The following is a 26039-nucleotide window of genomic DNA, read 5'->3' on the forward strand; positions in this document are numbered from 1 at the left end:
AAATGTTTAAAGTTTAGTTGGCACTCATACCTCTTGGTGGCCTCCAACCAGATGGGGTGGGATGCTGGTGTTTGGGGGGATCAGGGATACGAGTAGATGGGATCAGTCGCTCCACATATTTGTACTCTTCTGTTGACTCCACAAAATCTTTATAAGGAGGCTCTGTGTTCTTAAGCTGGGCTGCTGTGTGAGTCTAAAATAGTTTAAGGAAAGAAAAAAAAAGTTAGCTACGGAGAAGATGAGCCATTAACAGGAGTCTCCATTAATATATGATGATTTTATATACTAAGACTCTACCAGGGCTAAGCAAACTTCTGACACTGGAGGGCCAGACGTGACATGTTTTTGTCACCATGGGCTGGATGCAAATCTGTTGGCTGTATCCACTTCCTCTGCCATTTGGTAAAAATCTAGGGGAATTTTTTTTATACCCACGCAGTCTATTCTATAGGGTAAAGGATCATGCATTTGATATACAGCCTTTCTGAGATACAGCAAAAGCAGCTTTAACATTATATGCAGGTACTTTCTCTGTCCCTAGTGGGCCACAATCCAAGGCAGGGGTGCCCAAAAGGTCAGAACGATCGCGATCTACCAGTAGATCGCAAGGGCAATGCGAATCTTTGCGTTCTCCCTGCTTCCCCGATGCGGCAAAAGCCAGGCACATGCAGCCACTGCACAAGCGCTGGGCCCAGAAGACCCCCCCCCCCCCCCGACATCAATTCTGACATCAGAGAGGAAGTTCTGGGGCAGCCAATTGCTGCCTGGATGGCCCAGAACTTCCTCTCCGATGTCAGAATTGCCATCGGGGAGGGGATGCTTGTGAGCCCAGCACTTGTGCAGTGGCTGCATGGACCTGGCTTTTGCGGTGTTCGGGAAACAGGGAGAAATCGGTGGCTTGGGGGAGGAAGGGGCAGGGAGAGAGAAAGAAACCGGCTACCTAAATCAATACGTCATGCTCCCTCCTTGGCAGCGTTCAAATCCAAGCTAAAAGCTCACTTTTTTTTAATCTGTTTGCAACTCCTAACTCCCACTCACTACTGTCAGATACCTATATCCATTGTATCATTTCCTCAAGAGGTGACCCGGGAAATTACAGACCAGTGAGTCTGACCTCAGTTGCGGGGAAAATGATGGAAGCACTGATAAAAGACAACACTGATGAACATTTTGAAAGAAACAAACTTTTGATAACCAGCCAGCATGGTTTCTGCAAGGGGAGATCGTGCCTAACAAACTTATTGCACTTCTTCGAAGGAATTAACAAACGGATGGACAGAGGAGACCCCATAGACATCATATATCTAGATTTCCAAAAAGCCTTTGACAAGGTACCCCATGAACGCCTACTTCAGAAATTGAAGAACCATGGGGTAGAAGGAGATGTACATAGATGGATCAGAAACTGGTTGGTGGGTAGAAAACAGAGGGTAGGAGTGAAGGGCCACTACTCGTACTGGAGAATGGCCACGAGTGGTGTCCCGCAGGGCTCGGCGCTCGGCCCGCTGCTATTTAATATATTTATAAACGATCTAGAAACAGGGACGAAGTGTGAGATAATAAAATTTGCGGACAACACCAAACTATTTAGTGGAGCTCAGACTAAAGAGGACTGCGTAGAATTGCAAAGGGACTTGAACAAACTAGGGGAATGGGCGACGAGATGGCAGATGAAGTTCAACGTTGAGAAATGTAAAGTACTACATGTGGGAAGCAGAAACCCGAGATACAGCTTTACGATGGGAGGGATGTTATTGAAGGAGAGTACCCAAGAAAGGGACTTGGGGGTAATGGTGGACATGACAATGAAGCCGACAGCACAGTGCACAGCGGCTGCTAAGAGAGCGAATAGAATGCTAGGTATAATCAAGAAGGGTATTACTACCAGAACGAAAGAAGTTATCCTGCTGTTGTATCAGGCGATGGTGCGTCCGCATCTGGAGTACTGCGTCCAATATTGGTCGCCGTACCTTAAGAAGGATATGGCTTTACTCGAGAGGATTCAGAGGAGAGCGATAAAAGGTATGGAAAACCTTTCATATGCTGAGAGATTGGAGAAACTGGGACTCTTTTCCCTGGAGAAGAGGAGACTTAGAGGGGATATGATAGAGACTTACAAGATCATGAAGGGCATAGAGAGAGTGGAGAGGGACAGATTCTTCAAACTTTCGAAAATAAAAGAACAAGCGGGCATTCGGAAAAGTTGAAAGGGGACAGATTCAAAATGAATGCTAGGAGGTTCTTCTTTACCCAACGTGTGTGGATACCTGGAATGCGCTTCCAGAGGGCGTAATAGGGCAAAGTACGGTACTGGGGTTCAAGAAAGGATTGGACAATTTCCTGCTGGAAAAGGGGATAGAGGGGTATAGATAGAGGATTACTGCACAGGTCCTGGACCTGTTGGGCCGCCGCATGAGCGGACTGCTGGGCACGATGGACCTCGGGTCTGACCCAGCAGAGGTATTACTTATGTTCTTTCCCCAACCCTGAAATGTCTTGTCTAAATTAGTTTGTAAGCTCTTCTGAGCAGGGACCATCTATTGTATGTTAAAATGTACTGCGCTGCATACGCCTTTCAGCGCTTTAGAAATAATAAATAGTAGTACTAATAGTAGTAGTAGTAGTAAAGAAAGACAGAAAGAAGGGGGGGGCAGGGAGAGAGAAATAAAAAGTTGGGGGAGAGAATGGAGTGTGTTGGGTGTCAAAGAGCAGGCAGGGAGAGAGGAAGAAAAAGTTGGACTCATGGAGGGACAGAGAGAGATGTTGGTTGGGGAATGGAATGAGGTCTGGAGGAGAAGAAGCATGCAGGAGGTAGAAAGAAGGGAAGAAATATTGGATGCACAGTCAGAAGTGCAACCAGAGTCTCATAAAATCACCAGACAATAAAGGTAGGAAAAATGATTTTATTTTCAATTTAGTGATCAAAATGTGTCTGTTTTGAGAATTTATATCTGCCGTCTATATTTTGCACTATGGCCCCTTTTACTAAACCGTTATCGCGGTTTAGTAAAAGGGGAGGTGGTATATTTGTTTATAGTTATTACTGAGGTGACATTGCATATTTTAAAGTTATCTGCCTTGACCTCTTTGGAAAAAAAAAACCCCGAATATAAATTATAATTAACATTTTCTCTGCCTACAGTATGCTTTGTGTTTTTTTAAATTCTATTGCTGGTATATCATTTTGACGTGGTCATTTTAAAAGTAGCTCGCAAGCCCAAAAAGTGTGGGCACCCCTGATCTAAGGGGTTGGTTTGTTTTGTAGTTGGGGCAATGGAGGGTTAAGTGACTTGCCCAGTATCAATGTGCTAAGAGCTGAATTCTAATCTCCATAACGACTATGACGTGATCTTGAATCGAAACGCTGAGAAGCCGCGATGCTGTCCCTGGAATTCATCAGAAGACAGCAGCAGCTCACTGTGCATGAGTTACCTTCTTCTTTCGCTGCAACTAGCCTTTTCCCACGGCACAAAAACTTGCAGTCCCTGCGGACTGAGGTTAAGTGACTGTGCAAAGAATTAAAAGGGAACAACTCTTACCTGCGACCTGAGGTTGAGGCCGAGTTCAGATCCTGCTTTGCACCGAACTCCTGCTAAAATCCTTCGGACACCTCTAAAACCCTGTACGATAGTAGCCATCTTCTCCGTGCTTGAAACACCACCAAGCTTGGAACAGCGCTCTTCCCATAACTTCCGTAGGCCAGCATTACATTCCGAGCCTCGCTTCTACGATACCACTTAGCGTTCTGGAATTCAAAGAGAGGCTTGAAATACCCGGAAGTGAGGACAGAAGGCGCTCAACGTCAGATTGGTGGCGGCATCCTGCTCCCGCCTTTGCGTAAGCGCCTCCTTCTCTTCTTATAGAGGTGCGCGTGTCTTGTTTCTTTCTTTTTTAATCCGTCGATAGATCTCGCGACTTCTCCATCTTGTGAGGCCGCGGCGTGTCGGCGGTAAGTGTACGGTGGGGGATGATCCGGAAGCGACATCCATTGGAAGAAGAGGGTTGCAGCGAGGTTATTCTAGCGACGATGATAGAACAGTATAGGCGGATTTCTTATTTTTCTCATGGTGCTGGCGGTATTAGTTACGAAACCTTCAGATTATGAGGGGAGGAGACCCCCCCCCCCCATACTAAATAATCAAACTAAATAATCAGCAGAACTGGTACATATATTATGTGATTAATCCCGACAGTCTCTTCTCACCCTATGGGCCATTCTTGTTTGACTCTAGTCCTTTTCTAGCAGCACTTCAAACTCTTACAGGCCTTAAAGATTCTTCAGCCCTAAAACGACCTTCTTTTATTTTTACAAGAAAAATGTTGTTTGGATAACTGATGACAAAAGGATACCTCATCTTGTAGCTTACGGATGGTGAAGGTTTAGTGTTGCCCTTTGTCCTTCCCAACATTTGATTACCCACAAAATATCATAAAGCAGTCTGTGAGAGATAGTTCAAAGGTACGAGGGGTGTTCAATAACGTATCTGAGTATGAAAAAAAGTAGCAAGCGTGTTGAAACAAGTCGGTGTGTGTTGTGACATGTCTCAAGGCTACTCACGCACAGTGTGAGTCTAACATTCCAAGAAACAGGATGTCAGGAGAGTCCTCATGAAAATCAAGTAAGACTGCTAGATTTGGAGCACCATTCAGTAATAACATTCCTCACAAAAGAAGGGAAAAAGCCGAAGGAGATCCATGAACGCATGACTGCAGTTTATGGCGAGTCTGCTCCACCCAATAAAGTAAAATTTTGGAGCAAGCAGTTTTAAGTGGGGTAGAGAGTCCATTGAAGATGACCCTCACATTAGACGGCATGTGAAAGCTACTTTCACTTCCAAGTTTCCAAGTTTATTATATAGTTTGATTAATCGCCTAATCTACATTCTAGGCGATATACAAAATGGTTACAAATATCTAAAAACATAGGTAAATTATTACATAGACATACTTGTGCAAGAAAGTCTATTTAATTTTGTCAGATAGATTAAGGCTTCTAGAATAGCTGGAGAAACGGGCATCTCGGCAGGTACAGTTTGGAAAATAATTCATGAAAAGTTGGGCATGTCCAAGATTAGTGCAAGATGGGTTCCAAGAATGCTGACGCCATGTCAGAAAGCCATGAGGCTCCAGGGCTGTCGGGAGACCTTGGAGGTGCTCTGTGAGGACCAAATGAATTTTTTTCATCATTTGCTGACTGGAGATGAGACTGCGATCCTGAGTCCAAAATGGAGTTAATACAGTGGAAGCACAAGTCATCCCCCACCCCCAAAAAGTTCAAAACGGAGAAATCTGTAGGCAAAGTCATGGCAACTGTCTTCTGGGATGAAGAAGGACTTTTGTTTATGGATTCATGCTATACAAGACAACCATAAGTAGGATCTGCACCCAACCCCCCCTCCCTGCCCTGTACCCTGTCCCACCTCTCTCCTGATGTCCTGTAGGCCTCCACCGGGCCTGCTGTATGACCTAGTGGGCCAGAACAGAAGGGATCCCTCCTACCCCAGCCAACTGTCAATTTTTTTACCTCCCTCTCACCTCTCCCTGCGTACCTTTTTGAATCCCAGGTTGTCAAGCTGTTCATGCTCCTGCCCCGCGCTGGAGCCCCTCCGTGAATGGCTGCCTTGAATTTTCGTGGCCCAGTGTACCGGGCATGAGCGAGCTTTCGTGCTCCTGCCCAGCGCTGAGCCGCTCACTGAATGGCTGCCCAGAGTTCTCCTGGTTAAAGCTACAGCCTCAGCATTCTGAGGTTGTGGGTTCAAACCCTGTGATGCTCCCTGTAACCCTGAACAAGTCACTTAATCCTCCACTGCCAGGCACATTAGATAGATTGTGATCCCACCAGGACAAATAGAGAAAATGCTTGAAGTTACCTGTATGTAAACCGCTTTGAATGTGGTTGTAAAACTACAAAAATTCAGTATGCATGTCCCAATCCCTTTCCCTTTTACAAAGCCAGTAGCGATGCTGCTGTGATAAATGCACCAAAGCCCATAGGAATTGAATGGGCTTTGGTGTATTTAACCACAACAGCATCATTGCTGCAGCTTTGTAAAAGGGGCCCTGAGTTATTCCTGTCTATGTAATAATCATTAATTGTACAGTTGATGATTTTATAATTTATTTTTTTTATTTATATAAATTGTTTATTAAACGCAAAAGTAACATACAAGTCAGAAAATAGAGACAACCAAAATTTTTACAAGCAAAATAGCCAAGGCAAATAGGCCAGTAAACAATGAAAAACACAAAAGGAGAACCCAGGTCCTGGTTCTTATGATCTGGATTCGGGCTTAGAAGACAATACCTCAAAGAAACCCTTTAACCCCCCACTCCCTCCCATCCCACTCCCAATCCCTCAGGGGTCATGTGCGGGCAACAGAAGAGGTGCTGGCTTCTGCTTTTTGTTCAAGATTTGGCTTCATAATATGGGCGAAAGAGTGAACAGATAGGGAGACCATATAGAAAGAAAAGTGCTCAGAGTATCATTCCGACATAGACTCCCATAACATTAAAGCATGAAGTTTGTTCCTCCAATACCAAATGGAGAGCGTAGAAATTGTAACCAATGATTAAGGATACACTTCCCTAAAATATAACTTTTACTCAGTAGCAGATTTTCTCCTGATGAATGCCCCACAGTTGTCCCACTGAAAGAAATATTATAACCTCCAGATGAAAGGGGAGAGCGTGCCCAAGTAAAGGCTGCAGATAAGTCTGCACTGCCTGCCAAAAAACTTGGATTCTAAGGCAGCACCAGAGTCCATGACCAAAGGAATTGTCCCCTTGTGACATTTGAGACATAAAGGTGTTGACAATCCCCCAAAATGAAAAGCTTATTTCTGGGAAATGTAAGCATTACATTACATTACAGATTTCTATTCCGCCATTACCTTTCGGTTCAAAGCAGATTACAAAAAGAGTTATGGAAGAAGGGTTACAACGTTAGATCAGAGAAGGTTTCCAAGAGAGGGAAAAGTAGGATCTGGGTTTAGGGAGGGGTTGGTAAGCAGGATGTATTATGCGAAAATGGCATTCCTGGAGTTCTGCATTTTGAACCAGCCAGGGGATAGCAGCAACAACAGAAGACAGGGAAATAAGCTGGAGCTGACCACCCAAATCTCTAGTCCATTGATCCAGAAGTACCTGATAAAATTTACAGGGCCGGAGTTTTCCAATAGTTTACTATACTGTGAAACCAAGAGCCAGTCCCATCGGTCATCTGAAAAAAAAAATATGGAAGCATGGATTGGAAATCTGTAGAAACTGCACTAACAGGCATAGTGGCAAAATAATGTGCCAACTGTTGATATGCATAATAGTCAGTGGTAGCAAGGGACCAATAGGCCTGAAGGCCTGAATAGATCAGTGTGTGCCATCCGCTGACATCACTTGACTCAAATAATGAATCTCAACGTTTAAACACAACATTTTCCAAACTACCCTGTTTCTCCGAAAATAAGATCTATCCTGAAAATAAGCCCTAGCATGATTTTTAAAGATGCTCCTAATATAAGCCCTACCCCAAAACTAAGATCCACCCCCCCCCCCCGACTCCATCCCTGACACTAGTACTGCTTAATTCGCCCATAAAATTGGACTCGTTAATTCAGCGACCCCCCCACCCCACCCTGGTGAGACCTGACATACCTCCGCTCTGAGTCTTCCAAAAACAGCTGCCATCGCTGCTGTTTTTGAAGGCCTGGGAGCGGAGATATGTCAGTCTCACTGAGAGGGTAAGTGGAATTCTGCACAAGGGGATGGGAGGGAAGGATAGAAAAATGCACAAGGGAATGGGTGACGGGAGAAAAGATGCTGCACATGGGGGAGGGGAGAAAGGAAAGAGGAAGAATTGGGGTGAAGGAGAGGAAGGGAGAGTTGATTGTTGTACATGAAAACAACAAGACATCCCCAGAAAATAAGCCCTAATGTGTTTTTTGGACCCATTGTCTTATTTTAGGGAAAACATGCTAGGACTAAAATCTATATTCCCCATAATCGGCAAAAAGCAGTAAAAAAGGGATCGACCCCAAAGCAATAACAGCTGTCACCATACTTGTTGAAGAGACTGAACTAAAAAGTTATGTATCACTGAGCTAGGCACCACAACACATTTTACATGCAGTAAATAGTTAAGATGCCAGGAGAAAAAATAATCTTTCTCTAAAGCCACATCGGTAAACTAGTGACTCCCAAAAGCCAGTCTCTCAAATGCCGCAATAAACAGGTAAAATTACACAGTTTGAAGTCTGGGATTCCCAGACCTCCCCGAGACCAAGAACCTTGTAAAAATTCCCAGTGACGTCTACCTTCCCTCCCCCCACCCCCCAAAGCAGGAAAGAACCAGCCTACGAAGGCACATCAGTGTTCTCCCTAGAGCCTTTTAGCCGGGCGCTTCTCTCAGCTAATTTAGATGATTGCCCAGCTGTCATTTCGGTCATGAATCCTGCTGCTGCTCAAACATTTTTGAAAAAACATCCTCTCGCCAGCTTGGGGATTCCCCAGGCTGACTTGGCACAGCCTGAAGAGCAGCTGGAAGTTCAATGTTCGACTCCTGCATCAGCCTGACTTTTTTTTAAACGCCAGCAAGCGGCTTGAACCCATGCTCTAATGTTCTAACGGTAACACTGTGTGTGCCAGAAGTTACGTCCCAAGGGGAGGAGGGAAGAGAAGGGAAGCCGGCACGCACAGTGTTACCTTTAGAGCCTTGGAACATGGGTTTAATTTGTTACAGGCTAAGGCGGGAGCTAGGGCAGGGAGGGAAGCTTAAAACTTGCTGCTCTTGCTTCAGGCCTTTCTCGCTGCCGGGTCCTGCCTACTTTCTGTTTCCGCAAAGGCAGGATCCGGCAGCAAGGAAGGCCCGAAGCACGCAAGAGCAGCTAGTTGTAAGCTTCCCTATCTCCCACCTTAGCCTGTAGTGAATTGTGAATGCTGCACTAGGGGTTGGGGGGTGGTGGAGAGAAATGCTGCATTGTGGCTGATTGGAGGGGGGGGAGAAATGATGTTGCTGCACCCAATTGGAGGGGGGAAAGAGAAATGCTCCTGCTGCACTCAATGGGGGGGGGAGAGAAATGCTGCTGCTGCACCCAATTGGGGAGAGAGGAAAGGAGGGAGAAGGAAGACCAGGGAGAGAGGAAAGAGAGATGCCAAGACCTTGGAGGGAGGGAAAGGAAAGTAGATACCAGACCTTGGAGGGGGAGGGAGAGATGTCGGGGCATATGAGGGGAGAGAGACAGATGCCAGACCAGGGGAAAGGAAGGAGAGGAGATGGCAGATAATGGAGGGGGAGATGGAAGGAGAGGAAAGAGATGCCAGGGCATGAGGGGAGGGAAGGGAAACTAAGGAGACAAATGCGAGACCAGAGAGAAAGGAAGGAGAGGAGGTGCTAGAGCAGGGAGGCAGAGGGAGAGATGCCAGGGCATGGAAGGGAGGAAAGGGAATGGAAGGAGAGAGAGATGCCAGACCATGGGGTGGAGTGGGAAGGAAAGGAGAAGAGAGATGCCAGAGCATAGGAAAGGGGGTGGATACAGAAAAATGGAGAGGGGATGACGCTGAAATGAATCATTACAAAGGAGAGAAAGGGCACAGGATATAGAGTTTATAAAAAGAGGGAAGATGCCGTATGAAAGAGAGAGGGCAGACACTGGATGGAAAGGGCAGAAAAGGCGGACAGTGGATGGAAGGGGCAGGGAAAAGGTGGATAGTATATGGAAGGGAGGGCAGAGGCTGGGTGGAAGGGGCAAAGAGGGCAGATGTTGCATGGATGCGTGAGAGGACAAAAACAGTATAGAAGAGAAGATGATTGAAGCAGAAACAACAAAAGATAGAAAATTTTTTTTGTTACTTTAAGTAGAATCAAGTAGTATTGTAACTATTGATAAAAGTTTATAAATAGGAAATGGAAATAAGGCAATTTGGTGGGGACTGAACCCCTTTCCTCAGGTCAGTACAGGATACCATAACAGCAGTATACTGTACTGTCCTGAAGAAAGATTTGGCCTCTGAAAGCTAATTGAAAAATGGATTAGTCCAATAAAATGGTATTTTCATATTTGTTTTATTTCTATTTGTTAATTTGTAAAGTGGTGATTGTTATGTATCAGGTTTTTTTCAAATTTACATCTGCTGTCTTTATATTTTGCACAGTATTAGGGGACATGTGTCACTGTTTCTGTAGTGTTGCAGAGTCTGGTTTCTTGACGTTTCAGTTTAACTTTTGTCTATATATTTCTTTTTAGATTGTGATTATTCCATATTGGGTGAGGGTGTATCTGTGTTCTGTGTGTATGAAAAGGACATGGTTTTCTGTTAGCATTGACTGTGCAGGATCTGGCTTGTTTAGTTTTACAATTTGTGTGTTGGTGTTCTAGTGCTCACTGCATGTTTGGGCAATTGGAATCGAGGGGGGTTGGGTTTGCCGGATATGCGGATCTATAATTATGCGTGTTTGCTTCGTTATTTAGGTGATTGGGTAAATGTGACAAGCATTTACACTCCTCTTCAGATGGACAGGAGTTTTTAGCTCTTTATGATATATTTGTGTTATTACATAGTACGCGGAATATATTACCATCTTATATTCGTTCAAGTGTATTATTCAATACTTTACAGACGGCATGGCGTTGGCTTGTGCATTTATTGGGAGGGAATCCGATGATTATTGGTCTCTTGCCTTTGCAGGGTAATCTGGCTTTTCTTCCGGGTAGAGACTCTAGGGAGTACAGATTATGGGGAGCAAGAGGAATTTCAAGATTGGGACATATACTTGGGGATGAGGGTGAGCTATTGACCCATGCAGAATTGTTGGCTAAGGTGGGGGAGACTTGGGGAGCGCAGTTTGCATGTATGTATACAAGTGGAACATTATGTGAGATCCCTTGACAGAGCACAGTTGAGTTTACATTTGGGGGCTAGATTGAGAGAGTTGTTTGCTCAGGAGGAGGGGATGTCTCTTTCCGTGTCTAGTATTCATGCTATTTTGCAAAAACTACAACCAGACAAGGACTATCAGAATATTCGGGATAAATGGGAGAAAGATTTACAGATTAATTTGAGACATTGGGATGTTGCCCATACTTTAAGAGCGACACCTGGGGTGACACCATGTACATGGTTAAGAGAAATGTATTATAGGGTTACATTACGTGCCTGTTATATGCGTACACAATTGTTTTTGTGACAATGGTGTAGGAGGTCTTCCTACACCATTGTCACAAATGTGGGAGGGAGGGTCATACTTTAGGACATGCATTTTGGTTTTGCCCCATAATTTAGCACTTTTGGAAGTGAATAATATATGTCAAAGATAATTGGAAGATTTTTGCGCTGTTCTCCTTCCCTCTTTATTTTAGATTTGCTAGAAGCTTTGGCCATTTGCCAAAGGGACATAAGGCGCTGTGTAGGAAAATTAGTCTATTGGATAGAAAATTTATAGTTCAATATTGGACTATTCCTGACCCTCTGAAGTTTTGGCATTGGCGAAACCAATTACATCAGTTGGCCATTTGGGAAGCTAGAGATGCTGGAATTACTAGAAAGCAAAAGATGTTGTTTATACAAATCTGGGATTCTTATTTGCAAGCTTTGCATCCTAAGGGCTGTAGTGCGATTTTAAGTTGGGTCTCTTAATTGGGCTTCTATTTAATTGAATGACTTAATATTGGTGTGTTTTGATGAGGTGGGGTAGAGAGTACCATTGGGTGGGGAGGGGAGGGTGTGGGGAGGGGTGGTTGAGGTTATTGAAAGGTTCAAACACTTAGTCACATATAGATAAAGTAGAATATGTATATTATATTAATATATTTGATGCATTATTGTTGTAAACAGTGCCCTGATGTATCTGATGATGTTTGCATCAATAAAACTGTTTGAATCTAAGATGCTGCCTTTTCCTAGGAGCACCCTTGTTGTGTGACTTATGGATTATTACTAAAAATAACTTCTTTTTTTTTATATATAGAGGAGGGGGTTGTTAAAGAATGATCAGCACTGGCTGTCATACGCCACTGGATTTAATGACCCTATTCTAACCACCAAATTTCCCCGTCCCGCCCCACTCAGCTACTTTATCATGCCACCCAACTGGAAAAAATTTCTAAGGAGAACACTGCACATAATGTCTTTTTTTCAACAAAAACAGTGGCAAAGTTTGTAAAGTATACAGCCATTTAAGGAAAATAATCATCATTATTTTTTATGCGTGTTTTGGATTTTGTGTTAATACAAATGAAAACCAAATATTTGTTACTAGTGTTTAAGCTCGTTACATTAACTGGTGCTAGAATAGATGTGTAAACTTTTAGCATAATGGGGCGCTGAGGCCATTCTTTCTTTCTTTGCTTCTGCTCCCCCTGTCCAGCAGTAGCCCTTCTCCCTTCCTTTTATGTCCCTCCTGTGCAACAGCAGCATTTCTCTTCCCCCTTCCCTGGTCTTCCCAAAAGGGTGCTGCAGCAGAATTCCCCCCGCGGTCTTTCACAGCCATTGGCAGCATTTCTCATTCTCTCTGCCCCCCCCCTCCCTGGTCTTGCACAGCCGTCGGCAGCATAGCATTCACAACTCACTGCGCCTGCTTGCTTCGGGCCTTCATCGCTGCCAGGTCCCACCTACTTTCTGTTTCCACAAAGGCAGGAAGGAAGACCCGAAGCAAATAGGAGCAGTGAGTTGAAGCCTCCCTCCCTGCCGGCAAGCACAGCGTAGTCAGAAGTCAGCCAGCGTCGGAGATCAGGAAATCAGCTGAGGCAGGCACTGCGCGGGCACAGACCCACCAAGTTTGAAGTGCGCATGTGTGCTAAGGGTTTTATTATTATTGATGTCTAAACCAACAGCTGTCTAAACCCCTGTGCAGCCTTTCTAAAGGTGAAATGTGGCCTCCTCAGGTGCCTTGTTTTAATAAATTGCATACTTCTACACCTGCTGGACTGTTTTGTGGGTGTTTGCTGCTTAGATTGTATGCAGATTGCCACCTCTATTCATCTGGTGGGACAAAGAACAGTGGCTTAAGGTTGAGGAGGCAACTGCTTGATGGTATGGTAGACTACCAAACTTTTTGATTTTATGGAAATCTATACTGGTCAATCCCTATATAGGAGTGTAACTTGAGTGAACTAAGTGCAGATGGACTATACATATACCCCCTTAAAATTACTATAGGAAATACTAAATAATACAAAATTGATTTTATTGTTCACACTTCCAGAAGAGTACTATTGTGGTTTTATGTTTGTAAAACATAGTTTTAATATTTTGCTTTTACTTATTGGTTGTATTTGTTGAAATATCACAATAAAAATATAAATCAAAAGTTTGTTTTCTGTTGTAGTGAAAACCATGCAGCTGTTTGTGCGTGCACAGAGCCTGCACACCCTTGAGGTGTCTGGACAGGAAACTGTAGCCCAGTTAAAGGTATGTTAACTTTTACCCTTCTCTGAATCTGGCAGTCTGCACATTGCTTTCACAAGACTTGCCTCAGTGTGTGGCCTGTACTGTAGCTATTTTGTAAGAGAAGCAAATCTGCTGGACAGTAGAAGGACTGCAGTTTTACCTTTCTCACCTCAGGCTTGCGTTGAGTCTCTTGAGGGCCTTGCTGCTGAAGACCAGGTGCTGTTGCTGGGCGGAACACCCTTAGAAGATAAGGCAACTCTTGAGCAATGTGGCATCAGCGCACTAGCCACCCTGGAAGTTGCTGGCCGTATGCTGGGAGGTGAGTAGCTTATTAGTAGAGCTATATAAGCCTGGTTCCAGGCATAAAAAGCAGGGTTTCAGAGACTAAGCAGTGTCCAGGAGATAAAAGATTGTGGTAGTTTGCAGGGGATATGTTAGGTTTTCTGTCATAAATCTGGAAAGGAGTTTCTTCTAAGATTGAACTCTTCAAAGTACCTTAGACCTAGAAGAGAAACACTAATGCATGATTGACAAAGAGCAGCATTATAGATGCTGGAATGCAACAGGCTGGGTTATTGATGGGGAGGAGGAAAGCTATCCATATCCCAAGCTATTACATTGTCCTTGACTTGTTTGTCTGTTCCAGGAGTACTCAATCCCATCAAACGAGAGAATTTTGCATATAATGAAAGCATGTAAACTATGAAAGAGAACAGACTGACTCTGTAATAGCACAACCAAAGAGGAGGGCCCGCTATACAAAAACTCAGCTCAGAGAAATAAAACTCTGAAGAGGGAGAGGTAACCCCCTCTTAGGGAGAGAGTTTATCTTCCAATCATCGCTTAATCAATGTTAAAAGCGAGTCCAGCTCAAAGGTGTAAAAATATTTTAAGTGTGTGTATGTCTCTTAATTGGAATACTGTATACACTCAAAGCAAAAAACTGAAAGCAAAAAACTTTTGCATTCAAGTTGACACTGGAAACTCTAAATGCACTTAGCTTGGTTGTAAAGAAATACTCATCAGGGTCCCGACGCGGCCCCGTTTCGGTGTCTACTTCAGGAGACCCCGCCAAACTGATTTGATTCTGCTAAGGAGTAACAACCGTGAAAGATTCAAAGGAGATCTGAAATGCAAAAACAGATATCAAAAAATTGCAATAGATATGGGCAACGAAACTCAAAAAGCCACAAACCTATGCAAAAGGTAATAAGGCTTATAGCTGACATAACAGACAGGAGCACAATGATGTACATACCGTTCAAAAATGTAAAAGATTTCCGTGCAACGGAGAACGCCGGCACCCGCTCCGATTTTTAAACCGGAGGGAGGAGGGAAACCGGACGTGGCAAACGTGATGACATCATTGAAACACTAACAAAAGCAAAAAATCTTCAAAAATACACTACAGAAGTCAGACATGATCAGAGGAACGCTACCCACTCGATCTCATTGTTGAGGCCATATGGGTGGAGAGTGTTAAGGTCAAAGATCCATTTCTGCTCTCTTCTCCACAGCATACGAGCTATGTCACCACCCCTGGTGTTGCAATAACGGTCCAATACTGTAAATTTTAGATCAGTTACGGCATGATTCTTACTCTGCCAATGTTGCACCAGGGGGGCTTCCTGCACTCCAGTGCGTATACGGCTCATATGTTCTCCAATACGGAGCTTCAAACTTCGGGTAGTGCTCCCCACATACACAAGCTGGCACGGACAAGATATAGCATAAATTACATGATGTGAATTGCAGTTAGTCACATGCTGAGTATACTTGTATCGAGGAGATAATGACATTTGTTGAATGGGGACACTGAATTGACAAACTTTACAGTGTCCACATGGGGAATGCTGACCCCTCAAAGAGTTAGAAGCCACTAGACTTAAAAACTGTGAATGTGTTAGTTGTTGTTTCAAATTTGGAGATTTGAAAAGGCAAATCTGGGGACATCTTGGAAAGCCTCATGATACTGCATAATTTATGCTATATCTTGTCCGTGCCAGCTTGTGTATGTGGGGAGCACTACCCGAAGTTTGAAGCTCCGTATTGGAGAACATATGAGCCGTATACGCACTGGAGTGCAGGAAGCCCCCCTGGTGCAACATTGGCAGAGTAAGAATCATGCCGTAACTGATCTAAAATTTACAGTATTGGACCGTTATTGCAACACCAGGGGTGGTGACATAGCTCGTATGCTGTGGAGAAGAGAGCAGAAATGGATCTTTGACCTTAACACTCTCCACCCATATGGCCTCAACAATGAGATCGAGTGGGTAGCGTTCCTCTGATCATGTCTGACTTCTGTAGTGTATTTTTGAAGATTTTTTGCTTTTGTTGGTGTTTCAATGATGTCATCACGTTTGCCACGTCCGGTTTCCCTCCTCCCTCCGGTTTAAAAATCGAAGCGGTGCCGGCGTTCTCCGTTGCACGGAAATCTTTTACATTTTTGAACGGTATGTACATCATTGTGCTCCTGTCTGTTATGTCAGCTATAAGCCTTATTACCTTTTGCATAGGTTTGTGGCTTTTTGAGTTTCGTTGCCCATATCTATTGCAATTTTTTGATATCTGTTTTTGCATTTCAGATCTCCTTTGAATCTTTCACGGTTGTTACTCCTTAGCAGAATCAAATCAGTTTGGCGGGGTCTCCTGAAGTAGACACCGAAACGGGGCCGCGTCGGGACCCTGATGAGTATTTCTTTACAACCAAGCTAAGTGCATTTAGAGTTTCCAGTGTCAACCTGAATGCAAAAGTTTTTTGCTTTGAGTGTATACAGTATTCCAATTAAGAGACATACACACACTTAAAATATTTTTACACCTTTGAGCTGGACTCGCTTTTAACATTGATTAAGCGATGATTGGAAGATAAACTCTCTCCCTAAGAGGGGGTTACCTCTCCCTCTTCAGAGTTTTATTTCTCTGAGCTGAGTTTTTGTATAGCGGGCCCTCCTCTTTGGTTGTGCTAATTACAGAGTCAGTCTGTTCTCTTTCATAGTTTAGTGCTTTTTCTGACTCCTAGTTACTTTGTCCCTGCTGAAGTGGAAATATAATGAAAGCATGGCATTTAAATCTAGCTCATGCATATTCACTGGGGATATGCTAAAAATGGGCTGTCCAGGTTTGTGTCGAGGCCTAGGCTGAGAACTGTTGATTCTCTTGAAGACAAGCAAGTGTAATATTCTCAAATGTGGGTGGTGTCATCCACAGAACCAGGTACAAACACTACCAAGTGCATTGTAACTTTAAATGTTTAGGCAGTGCTCGTACTGTGTGCATGTCTGTGCCTTCCCACCCGATGCTGGCTCGCAAGACCATCACAGAGCTGAGAAACTTGTCTTCAGTTTTCAGTGTGTCAAACTTTTGCTTTACCATCTTTATTTATGCCTTCCCATACTTAGTTTTGTTCAGTGTTTTCCTCAAAATTTCTTGTTCTTTTCTTGTTACTAAACTAAACTAAGCCTTAAGTTTATATACCGCATCATCTCCACGCAAGCGGAGCTCGACACGGTTTACAAAGCTTAAAAATACAAGAAGAGGGGAGAGAGAGTTTACAAGGGCATATGAAAAGGGGGAAGTAGGAAGGAGATGTTATATATTAGAGAAAAGCCAGGTTTTCAGTTGTTTCCGGAACAGCTGGAGGGAGCCCAGGTTTCGCAGCGGGATAGTGAGATCGTTCCAGAGGCCCGTGATTTTGGAGAGGAGGGATCTTCCCAGTTTGCCTGCGTGGGGGATGCCACGTAGAGAGGGGAAGGATAGTTTATGTCTGTGGGCGGATCTGGTGGTAGCAGGCGTTTGGGCGAGGAAGGATAGAGGGATTAGTGGCGGAAGGATGCCATGAATTATCTTGAAAGCTAGACAGGAGCATTTGAAGTGAATTCTGGAAAGTACAGGGAGCCAGTGAAGCTTGGTAAGTAAGGGGGAGACATGATCAAATTTGCGTTTAGCAAAAATCAGTTTGGCCGCAGTATTCTGGATGAGCTGGAGTCTGTGAAGACTTTTTTTTGTTAGGCACAGGTAAATGGCATTACAGTAATCGAGTTTGGATAAGATGATGGATTGTACCAGGACGGTAAAGTGTTTTTGGTGGAAATAGGATCTAACTTTCCTAAGCATGTGGAGGCTGAAAAAACATGATTTTGCCAAGGAGTTCAGGTGATCGTTTAGGGAGAGGGAGGAATCGATAATGATGCCGAGGACCTTGCTTGAGAATTCAAGGCGAAGAGCGGGACCTGTGGGTAGAGTGAAGAGGGTGGGCAGGTGTGCTAACTTTGGGCCGAGCCAGAGTAGTTTTGTCTTTGATTCATTTAATTTCATCTGAACAGAGAGGGACCAGGCATGAAGTCTCATTATGCATGAGGTGATGTTCTCTTGGAGGTTTGTAAGGTTCTGGTCTGTTTCGAGGAGGATAAGGATATCGTCTGCATATGTGTAAATTGTTTCAAGGGGGGATAGTTTGAGAAGCTTCAGGGAGGTCATATACATGTTGAAGAGGATAGGGGATAGGGGAGAGCCCTGTGGGACCCCGCAGGATGGTGTCCACGAGGTGGATTTGGAGCCGTTTGCGTTGACAGTGTAGGAGCGTGCGCGAAGGAAGTTTGAGAACCACTTTAGGACAAAGGAGTCTATTCCTATCTCGGAAAGTTGGTAGATTAGTATGTCGTGCTGCACGACGTCGAAAGCTGCGGAGAGATCGAACTGTAGGAGAACAGCAAATTTGTTTCGGGCGTGTAGTTGTTGCACCTTTGAGATTAGGGAAACTAGGAGGGACTCGGTGCTGAAGTTGGGCCTAAATCCGAATTGGTAGTGTTGGAGGATGGAGAATCTCTCTAGGTAAGAGGAGAACTGGGTAGCGACTATGGTTTCCAGAAGTTTTGTTAAAAGAGGGATGTTGGCTATGGGGCGGTAGTTCGATGGTAAGGAAGGGTCAAGATCGGCTTTTTTCAGAAGAGGGGACAAGGCAATGTGGCCCATTTCTGAGGAGAACAGGCCCGATAGTAAAGCTTTGTTTATAAGGTTTGTAAGGGAAGAGATGGCCTGCGCTGGGATGTTTTCGTACAGGTAGGATGGGAAAGGATCTAGGATGCACTTGCAGGATTTAAGTTTCAGGCAGAGTTTAGAGATCTGGGGCTCGGATACAGGTTCGAAAGTAGTCCATGATCTGTCAGCAGGGATAGGGTCGGAGTCTTTCAGAGGAAGAGAGTTGTAAGAGATAGCTGGGGGGAACGAACTCTTTATGGTAGAGATCTTCTCGTTGAAAAAATTGGCTAAGTCATTTGGAGATGGGAGGGTGGGGGAGGGGGAGGAGTCGTTTTTAGAAGTTAGGTTTCGCCAGATGTGGAAGAGTGTACTGTTTTGGTTTTTTGATCTGGAGATTTTATCTCCATAGAAGATCTTCCTAGCTTTTTTTAGTATGGAGTTGTAGGATTTGATGTTTTCTCTCCAGGATTGCCTATCTGAAGGGGATTTCGATTTTTTCCATCTTCGCTCGAGGGCTCGGCATTTCTGTTTTAGTTCCCTGTGGTATGGGAGATACCAGGGGGCCTTGTGAGAGTAGGAGATGGATTTAGTGGCTAGAGGGGCAAGAGCACGGTACGTGGTTTCCGAAAGAGTCACCCAGTTGTGCCAGAATGCGTCTGGGTCCATGAGAGTGGGAAGAGGAGGGAATTTGTTGAGGAACTGGGACCAGAATAGTTCACTAGTGATTTTTTTGCGGTAGGTGATGGAGTTTGAGGCTCGGGTAGGGGTACCAAGGACTGACATGAAGACAGGGAGGCAAAAATGGCCTAGGAGGTGATCAGTATTTTACCTGACTAGTTCATTTTTTTTTGGCCTTCAGGCCACTCCAAGCCCTTTTTACCCCCCTCGGGAGCATCAACCGTTTGACATCCAATCTCCTCAAGCAATTGAGCCCTTTGACTTTCCATCAGCTGTTTTCCCCTATATGATCAAAGAGGGTACCAAATGGCTTTAAGCAATGTTCTTGGTGTAATCAGACTGTTTCAAGCTCTGACCCACATAATTGATGCGTCTAGTGTCTGGGTCCTGAACATTGGGACATTTGCTGTGACACTGAAAGCCTGAAAACTTCAGTACCATATTAACATTGACATTGAGCACTGAACCAGATACCCAGTCTTTTATGACTCGGGCATCTACAGTTTATATTATATATTATAAACTGAGGTAACTCTCCCTCCCCCCTCACACAAAAAAGGGGGGAAGGTTCACTCAAATATAAATCAAGGGGTTTATTGTCAATTGCCCTGCCTGGCACCCAGCCTTCATTCCCTCCTTCCCTTCCTGCCCAGCTCTGCACCTAGCCTCCTATGCCATGGTGGTCCAGTGGTGAGCTGGGACAGGAACGATCCTTCCTTGCATCCTGTCCCAGCCAACTGTTAACCATCCTGCTTGCATTAAGCCCTGGTGGGCCAATGGTGAGCTGGGACAGGAGCGATCCTTCCCGCATCCTGCTCTGGCCAACTGTTAACCACCCCGTTTCCCTCCTGCCTCCTGGACCCCTCCATAACATACCTTTTGAACCCTGGTGGTCTAGCAGTAAAGCAGGGCAGGATTTTTCTTCTCTCCTGCTCTATGCAGAGCCACAATCAGAAATAGCTGCACAAGTTCCCGGGGCAGTCTTGGAGGATAACCAGGAACCATGAGTACTCTTGGGAGTTCATTTTATCATCTTTTGGACTCAGTTCGTATGTGGGAAGATGATGCTTTCCACGCCTCCTGTTCCAACCTGTTGACTTGAGCCTCTTCCAGAAATATATTTTAGACATTACCTCAGGGAAAATTCTAATAACCTTGGTTCCTTTTGGTGGCCCCCAGAATGTTTGGATTCCAAGTTGTCTGAAAGAACCAGTGTGCCCCAGATAAGGCTGGAACATAGAAACATAGAAATTGACGGCAGAAAAGGGCCATAGCCCATTGAGTCTGCCCATACCAATGACTCACTCCCTGATTCTTACTCCCCTATAGATCCCACATGAATATCCCATTTTCTCTTAAAATCTGACATGCTGTTGGCCTCAATCACCTGCTGAGGCAGCTCGTTCCAATGATCAACCACCCTTTCGGTGAAGAAGTACTTCCTAGCATCACCTTGAAATTTCCCTCCCCTGATTTTCAGCGAGTGTCCTCTGGTTACCGTGGGCCCTGTAAGACTGAAGATATCATCTTTCACCTCTATTCGCCCCGTGATATATTTAAAGGTCTCAATCATGTCCCTCTTCGCTCCTCCAGTGAGTACATCCGCAGTTTTTTTAACCTTTCTTCATACGCGAGATCCCTGAGCCCCAAGACCATCCTGGTAGCCATTCGTTGAACCGACTCAACTCTCAACACATCTTTCCGGTAGTGTGGTCTCCAGAATTGAACACAATACTCGAGATGAGGTCTCACCATGGATCTGTACAGTGGCATTATAACTTCAGGTTTTCTGCTGACAAAACCCCTACGGATGCAGCCCATCATTTGTCTTGCCTTGGACGAAGCCTTCTCCACATGATTGGCAGCCTTCATATCATTGCTAACGATCACTCCTAAATCTCGTTCCACCGTGGTCCTGGACAAGGTTTCACCATTTAGTGTGTATGTTCTGTGTGGATTTTTTTTGCCTAGGTGCATTACTTTACATTTTTTAGCATTGAAGCCTAAGTCCCAGTTACTTCACTTCAGTGCATCACTGATAAGACACTGTAACAACAGAAGTGGGCCAGAAGTTTGTCCTGCTTTAGGCATAGTCTCTGAATTTCTGAGGTGAACGGTACTCTGCTTCCATTTAAAAATCTAGGTACAGGCCTAACTCTACAACTTCAAGCAGTCTGACTGATATCTTCAACAATTCCGACAAGGATATCTCCAACCATTCAGATATAACTTCTGATCCTTTCCCTCCTCCTCAATGGTGCAAGTCTCCACCAGAGAGTATTATCTTTTACTGGCATCATGAGGCAAATGAGTCTGGCTTTGCCCATCAAAAAGGAAATGGGAGGTCTTGCTCTGAACTTTTTGACTTGAGGCACCACCAGACGAATGTATTAAGGTACCTTTGCATAGAGTCATGAAAGATAAATTATTTAAGAACTGAGAGTCCCCTGTCAATCCAAGTAGCTCCTAAAAATATATAGAATTCAAGTGTGCAGGCTTTGAGAGAACTCAACTTCAACATCATTCACTAAGTTGTGGAATCTGCTCTCAAACGATCACACACTCACAATATTAACACTTCTGCTAGGATGATGGACTCTTGGTAAATGTATTTTCTAATTATCTGTTTATCAATAGAACTACCAATTCTACATGTCTATTTTAGATCCTTACTTAAACAACTGTGAGAGTTTGAGGAATTCCTCCCTCCAGACAAACTAAAACAGTATCAACCGTTGTTGCAGGTTTCTGGGTCTCGCTGCATCTAAGAACTTGTTCATTACAAGAAGGTATATAGCTAGAGGAACTTTAGTAGATGCATTTGATGTTGTTTTCCCAAACATCTGTAGTGGCAATTGCAATGCACTGTTTGGCCATCTGATTTGGTTCAAGAATGTCTTTCGAATGTTCCTTGTATGGGAGATGAATTGTTTGGAGATAAAATTGAAGAGGTGGCAGATGAGTTTTGGAGTTTAGATAAAATGGTCAATTTTCATCTAGAAAATATTCTATCTCATCCAGATATTCATATTACTATAACACCAAGTGTTACAATCAGCCATCTTCATCTCCTAGGCCTGCTACTCAACAAATCTGTACAAGGCAACAAAGGACACAAATCACAGCCTCGCTCTCCATCCAAACAGTACTCTTCCTTTCTAGAGAGCATTGCCAACATTTCCTTGCTTCTTGCTATCTGAGGCAAATAACTCCCATCAATGTTGGACTTGAATATGGGCTGCAATTAACTCTTAACAGATCGGGATGCTTCAAGTTGTCACTCGGGGCTACATCTTGCGCTTGATCAGAACACCTCCAAGAATCTGCTTCCAACTCCCTCCAGAAGACCCTTCTTCACCAAGAACTCTCAGCCCTTCTCCAGCTAAATGCAACACAGCCTGTTCCTTTGCAGGAGAAGGGTTGGGGGTTCTACTGATACAAAAAAAGATGAGGCCTTCAGCCTATTCTAGACTTCTGGGACCTAAACAAATAATTATTGATGACCTCTACTGGAAAAAAAGACAATTGGCATTGCTCTCTAGATCTCAGATGTATACACTCACATATTCCTTTAATTTCTTTGATTGGGTGACCAGAGAATTGGATAGAAGGGGTGCGCTAGATTTATTTATGTTTGAAAAATTTCTATACCGTTTAAACCTAAACAGTTTACATAAGGAATCGGTATCTAAAAAAATGTGTTCACAAATAGCTGCGTTTAAGTAATTTTCTAAAACTGCCCTTTTCACAGCATTTTCATAATTGACTGACAAGTGAGTTCCACAGTTTAACCCCTACACAGCAGCAGTCTCAACATATTTTGGATTAGCTTTTGTTTTTAGTAAAGCTAAGCTTTCAGAACGCAGAGGTCTGTTTGGTAAATAGTTGGTCTCTTGCCCTTAAATAATTCAGGTATGACGCCATACAAGAACTGATGACAGATCATTACTGCTTTGTACTGAATTCTATAAACTATTGGCAGCCAATGTAATTGTACCCAGAGAGCGGGGCAGGAAGAGGAGGCAGGTGAGCAGGAGAAAGTGAGGGGCAGCGGTGAGAGGTAGCTCCACCCATCCCTCCAATGTCATCTACAACAGATCCGGAGCTCCCCCTTAAAAGGGGAGGGGCCAACGAGAGCACCTTAAGAAGGGATAAGTCACTGCATTGAAGAAGCACCAGGGAAAGACACCTACACAGGCAAGTACCACAAGGGCACAGGACAGACACAAACAGGAGATAAATAAACACAGCAGTCACAAAGGACATACACAGCAGACACAGAGGACATACACAAAAGAAACAGGGGTAGCAGGTATATAATTAGGAGAGGGGAATGCACAGTAACACCAAGGATGCTACACAGATTCCTACACAAGGAGAAGCCACTTCAGACAACACTGAGACATAGCTCGCACGCAGCATGAGAAGGCATATAGGGAATAACAAGAAGAATAGAGGACCTGGGAAATGAGGAGAAGCCACTTCAGACAACAGACCCGCAAACAGACAGCAATGGAAGCAGATAGAAGCAGGATGTTGAGCTACCCAGTTTTCTGCATCGTTTGTCCCACAGGAAGATGAGTCCAGTGCAAGCCAACACCGGGATGAGGAAAGAGGACACGGACCTGTGGCTAGAGAGACAAGAGAAGACAGCAATTGTCGTGGGGGACTCCATCATCCAACAAGTCAACAGCCACATAGCAGGAGGAAGAAAGGATCGGCTGGTGACCTGCCTACCAGGAGCCAAGATGGAGAATATAGTGAGCCGCATCAACAGGATCATCGACAGTGGGGAAGGGGTAGATACAGTGGTGGTGATCCACGTTGGGACAAATAACGTGAGCAACAGGAACTACAGCAGGGAAACACTGAAAGACCTGTTCCGGATGCTAAGAAGGAAGCTGAAGATCAGAACGATGAAGGTAGTATTCTCGGAAATCTTGGCGGTACCCAGGGCTGACGGGAAGAGGCAGACGAAACTGCAAGCAGTCAATGCATGGATGAGACACTGGTTTGAGGAAGAAGGATTCCACTTAGTGTGCAATTAGACGACGTTCTGTGGGAAGAGCAAGCTATATAGGAAGGATGGACTCCACCTCAGCAGAGACAGAAACGATATACCCAGAGGATACCATGCAAGAAGATTGCAGGGAAGACTCACTGGATCATAGGCAAGATAGAAATCCCAACTGATCGAAAGGGATGGAACGAGGGAGACAGAAAGAGGAAGGAAGTGCAAGAAAGTAACAAGCCGCAAACTTAAGTGTATGTACACAAACGCAAGGAGCCTAAGGAATAAAATGGGGGAATTGGAAGCTTTGGCAAAAAAACATAACCTAGATATCATCGGCATCGCAGAAACATGGTGGAACGAGGACAACGTCTGGGACACTATATTACCGAGATACACTCTATACTGCAGAAACAGAGTAGGACAAAAAGGTGGGGGTATTGCCCTATACACAAAAGAGGGAATTGAGTCTACCAGAGAGGACACACCAGAAACGAACAATAAGGTAGAGTCTCTATGGGCAAATGGAACGGATACGAAGATCAGTATCTACTACCAACCTCCAGGGCATTCCGAAGAGACTGATGGAGAAATGACGGACGAGATTAAACACGAATGCAAGGGAGGCAACACAGTTAGATTAAACACGAATGCAAGGGAGGCAACACAGTTATAGGTGACTTCAATTATCCGGGGATAGATTGGAACCTAGGCAACTCCACCTGCAATAGGGAGACCAAGTTACTGGATGTTGAGGGTGATTGCTTCCTGGAACAAGGAAAATACGAGAGGAAATGCAATTCTGGACTTAATTCTAAATGGACTACGAGGACCAGCACAAGGTATAGAAGTAGAAGGGATGCTGGGAAACAGTCATCACAACATGATCCACTTCAACCTAGACACAGGAACAAAAAATCAATCCAGAATGACAGCCACATCACTGAACTTCTGAAAAGGGAGCTACGAAGGGATGAGAGTCATGGTGAGGAAGAAGATTAGGAAGAGGATAAGCTAGAGCTTGCATGGTCCCTTTTTAAAGACAGTCACCAAGGCACAAAATCTATATATACCGCGTATCAACAAGGGATCCAAGAAAAAAAGAACAAGGAACCGGCATGGCTCACTGTAGCAGTGAAGGAAGCGATCAGAGACAAGAAGACTTCGTTTAAGGAATGGAAAAGGACAAAGCAGACGAAAACTGGAAAAAGCACAAACATCAAAACAAGTGCCATAAGGCAGTAAGAGGAGCCAAAAGAAACTACGAGGAAATCATAACTAAGGAAGGCAAAAAATTTTAAGCCATTCTTTCGCTATATTAAGGGGAAACGACCCACGAATGAAGCAGTGGGGCCATTAGATGACCATGAAATAAAGGGAGTACTAATAGAAGACAAAGCCATCGCCTACAAACAGAACACATTTTTTATGTCTGTATTAACCGAAGAGGATATATCCAATATACCAGAAACCAATAGGCTATACACAGCTTTGGATTCTCGCCCAGAAATAGCTAAGAAGAAAAAAAAAAAAAAAAAAAATGTAAATTGAATCAGGTTGAGCAGACTGGATGGACCATTCGGGTCTTTATCTGCCGTCATCTACTATGTTACTATGTTACTATGTTACAGGAAATGAAGATGGCAAACTGACAGGGACGACGGTCAGTCTAGAAGAGGTATGCAGACAGATTGATATGCTTAAAAACGATAAATCCCCAGGACTGGACGGCATCCACCCGAGGGTAATCAAGGCACTGAAAGGGGTTATAACTGAACTGCTTCATCTAATAGCCAATCTGTCGATCAAATCAGGAAAGATTCCGGAAGACTGGAAAGTGGCGAATGTTATGCCAATCTTCAAGAAAGATTAGAGGGGAGATCCGGGAAACTACAGACCAGTGAGTTTGACTTCGGTACCGGGAAAGATGGTAGAGGCGCTGATAAAGGACCACATAATTGATAACCTTGACGGACACAAACTGATGAGG

General features: G+C 44.3%; 2 protein-coding genes across 2 annotated transcripts in view; one reads left to right on the plus strand and one right to left on the minus strand.

Annotated features, from left to right (window-relative positions):
* MRPL49 (mitochondrial ribosomal protein L49) overlaps positions 1-3774 on the minus strand; it is a 30870-nt gene extending 27096 nt beyond the window's left edge. Inside the window, exons 1-2 of the mRNA XM_033954416.1 lie at positions 3540-3774; positions 31-193 (exon numbers count right to left, since the gene is read on the minus strand). Of these exons, the coding sequence (XP_033810307.1) occupies positions 31-193; positions 3540-3638 (262 nt within the window). The 5' untranslated portion in view covers positions 3639-3774. The remainder of the gene's footprint in view (positions 1-30; positions 194-3539) is intronic.
* A 50-nt stretch (positions 3775-3824) lies between these two features.
* The window catches only part of FAU (FAU ubiquitin like and ribosomal protein S30 fusion), a 30607-nt gene continuing 8392 nt past the window's right edge, over positions 3825-26039 (plus strand). Inside the window, exons 1-3 of the mRNA XM_033954417.1 lie at positions 3825-3949; positions 13316-13398; positions 13552-13696. Coding sequence (XP_033810308.1) covers positions 13324-13398; positions 13552-13696 — 220 coding nt within the window. The 5' untranslated portion in view covers positions 3825-3949; positions 13316-13323. The remainder of the gene's footprint in view (positions 3950-13315; positions 13399-13551; positions 13697-26039) is intronic.

This window comes from Geotrypetes seraphini, chromosome 8 (genome assembly GCF_902459505.1).
Source record: "Geotrypetes seraphini chromosome 8, aGeoSer1.1, whole genome shotgun sequence".
Taxonomy (NCBI): Eukaryota; Metazoa; Chordata; class Amphibia; order Gymnophiona; family Dermophiidae; genus Geotrypetes; species Geotrypetes seraphini.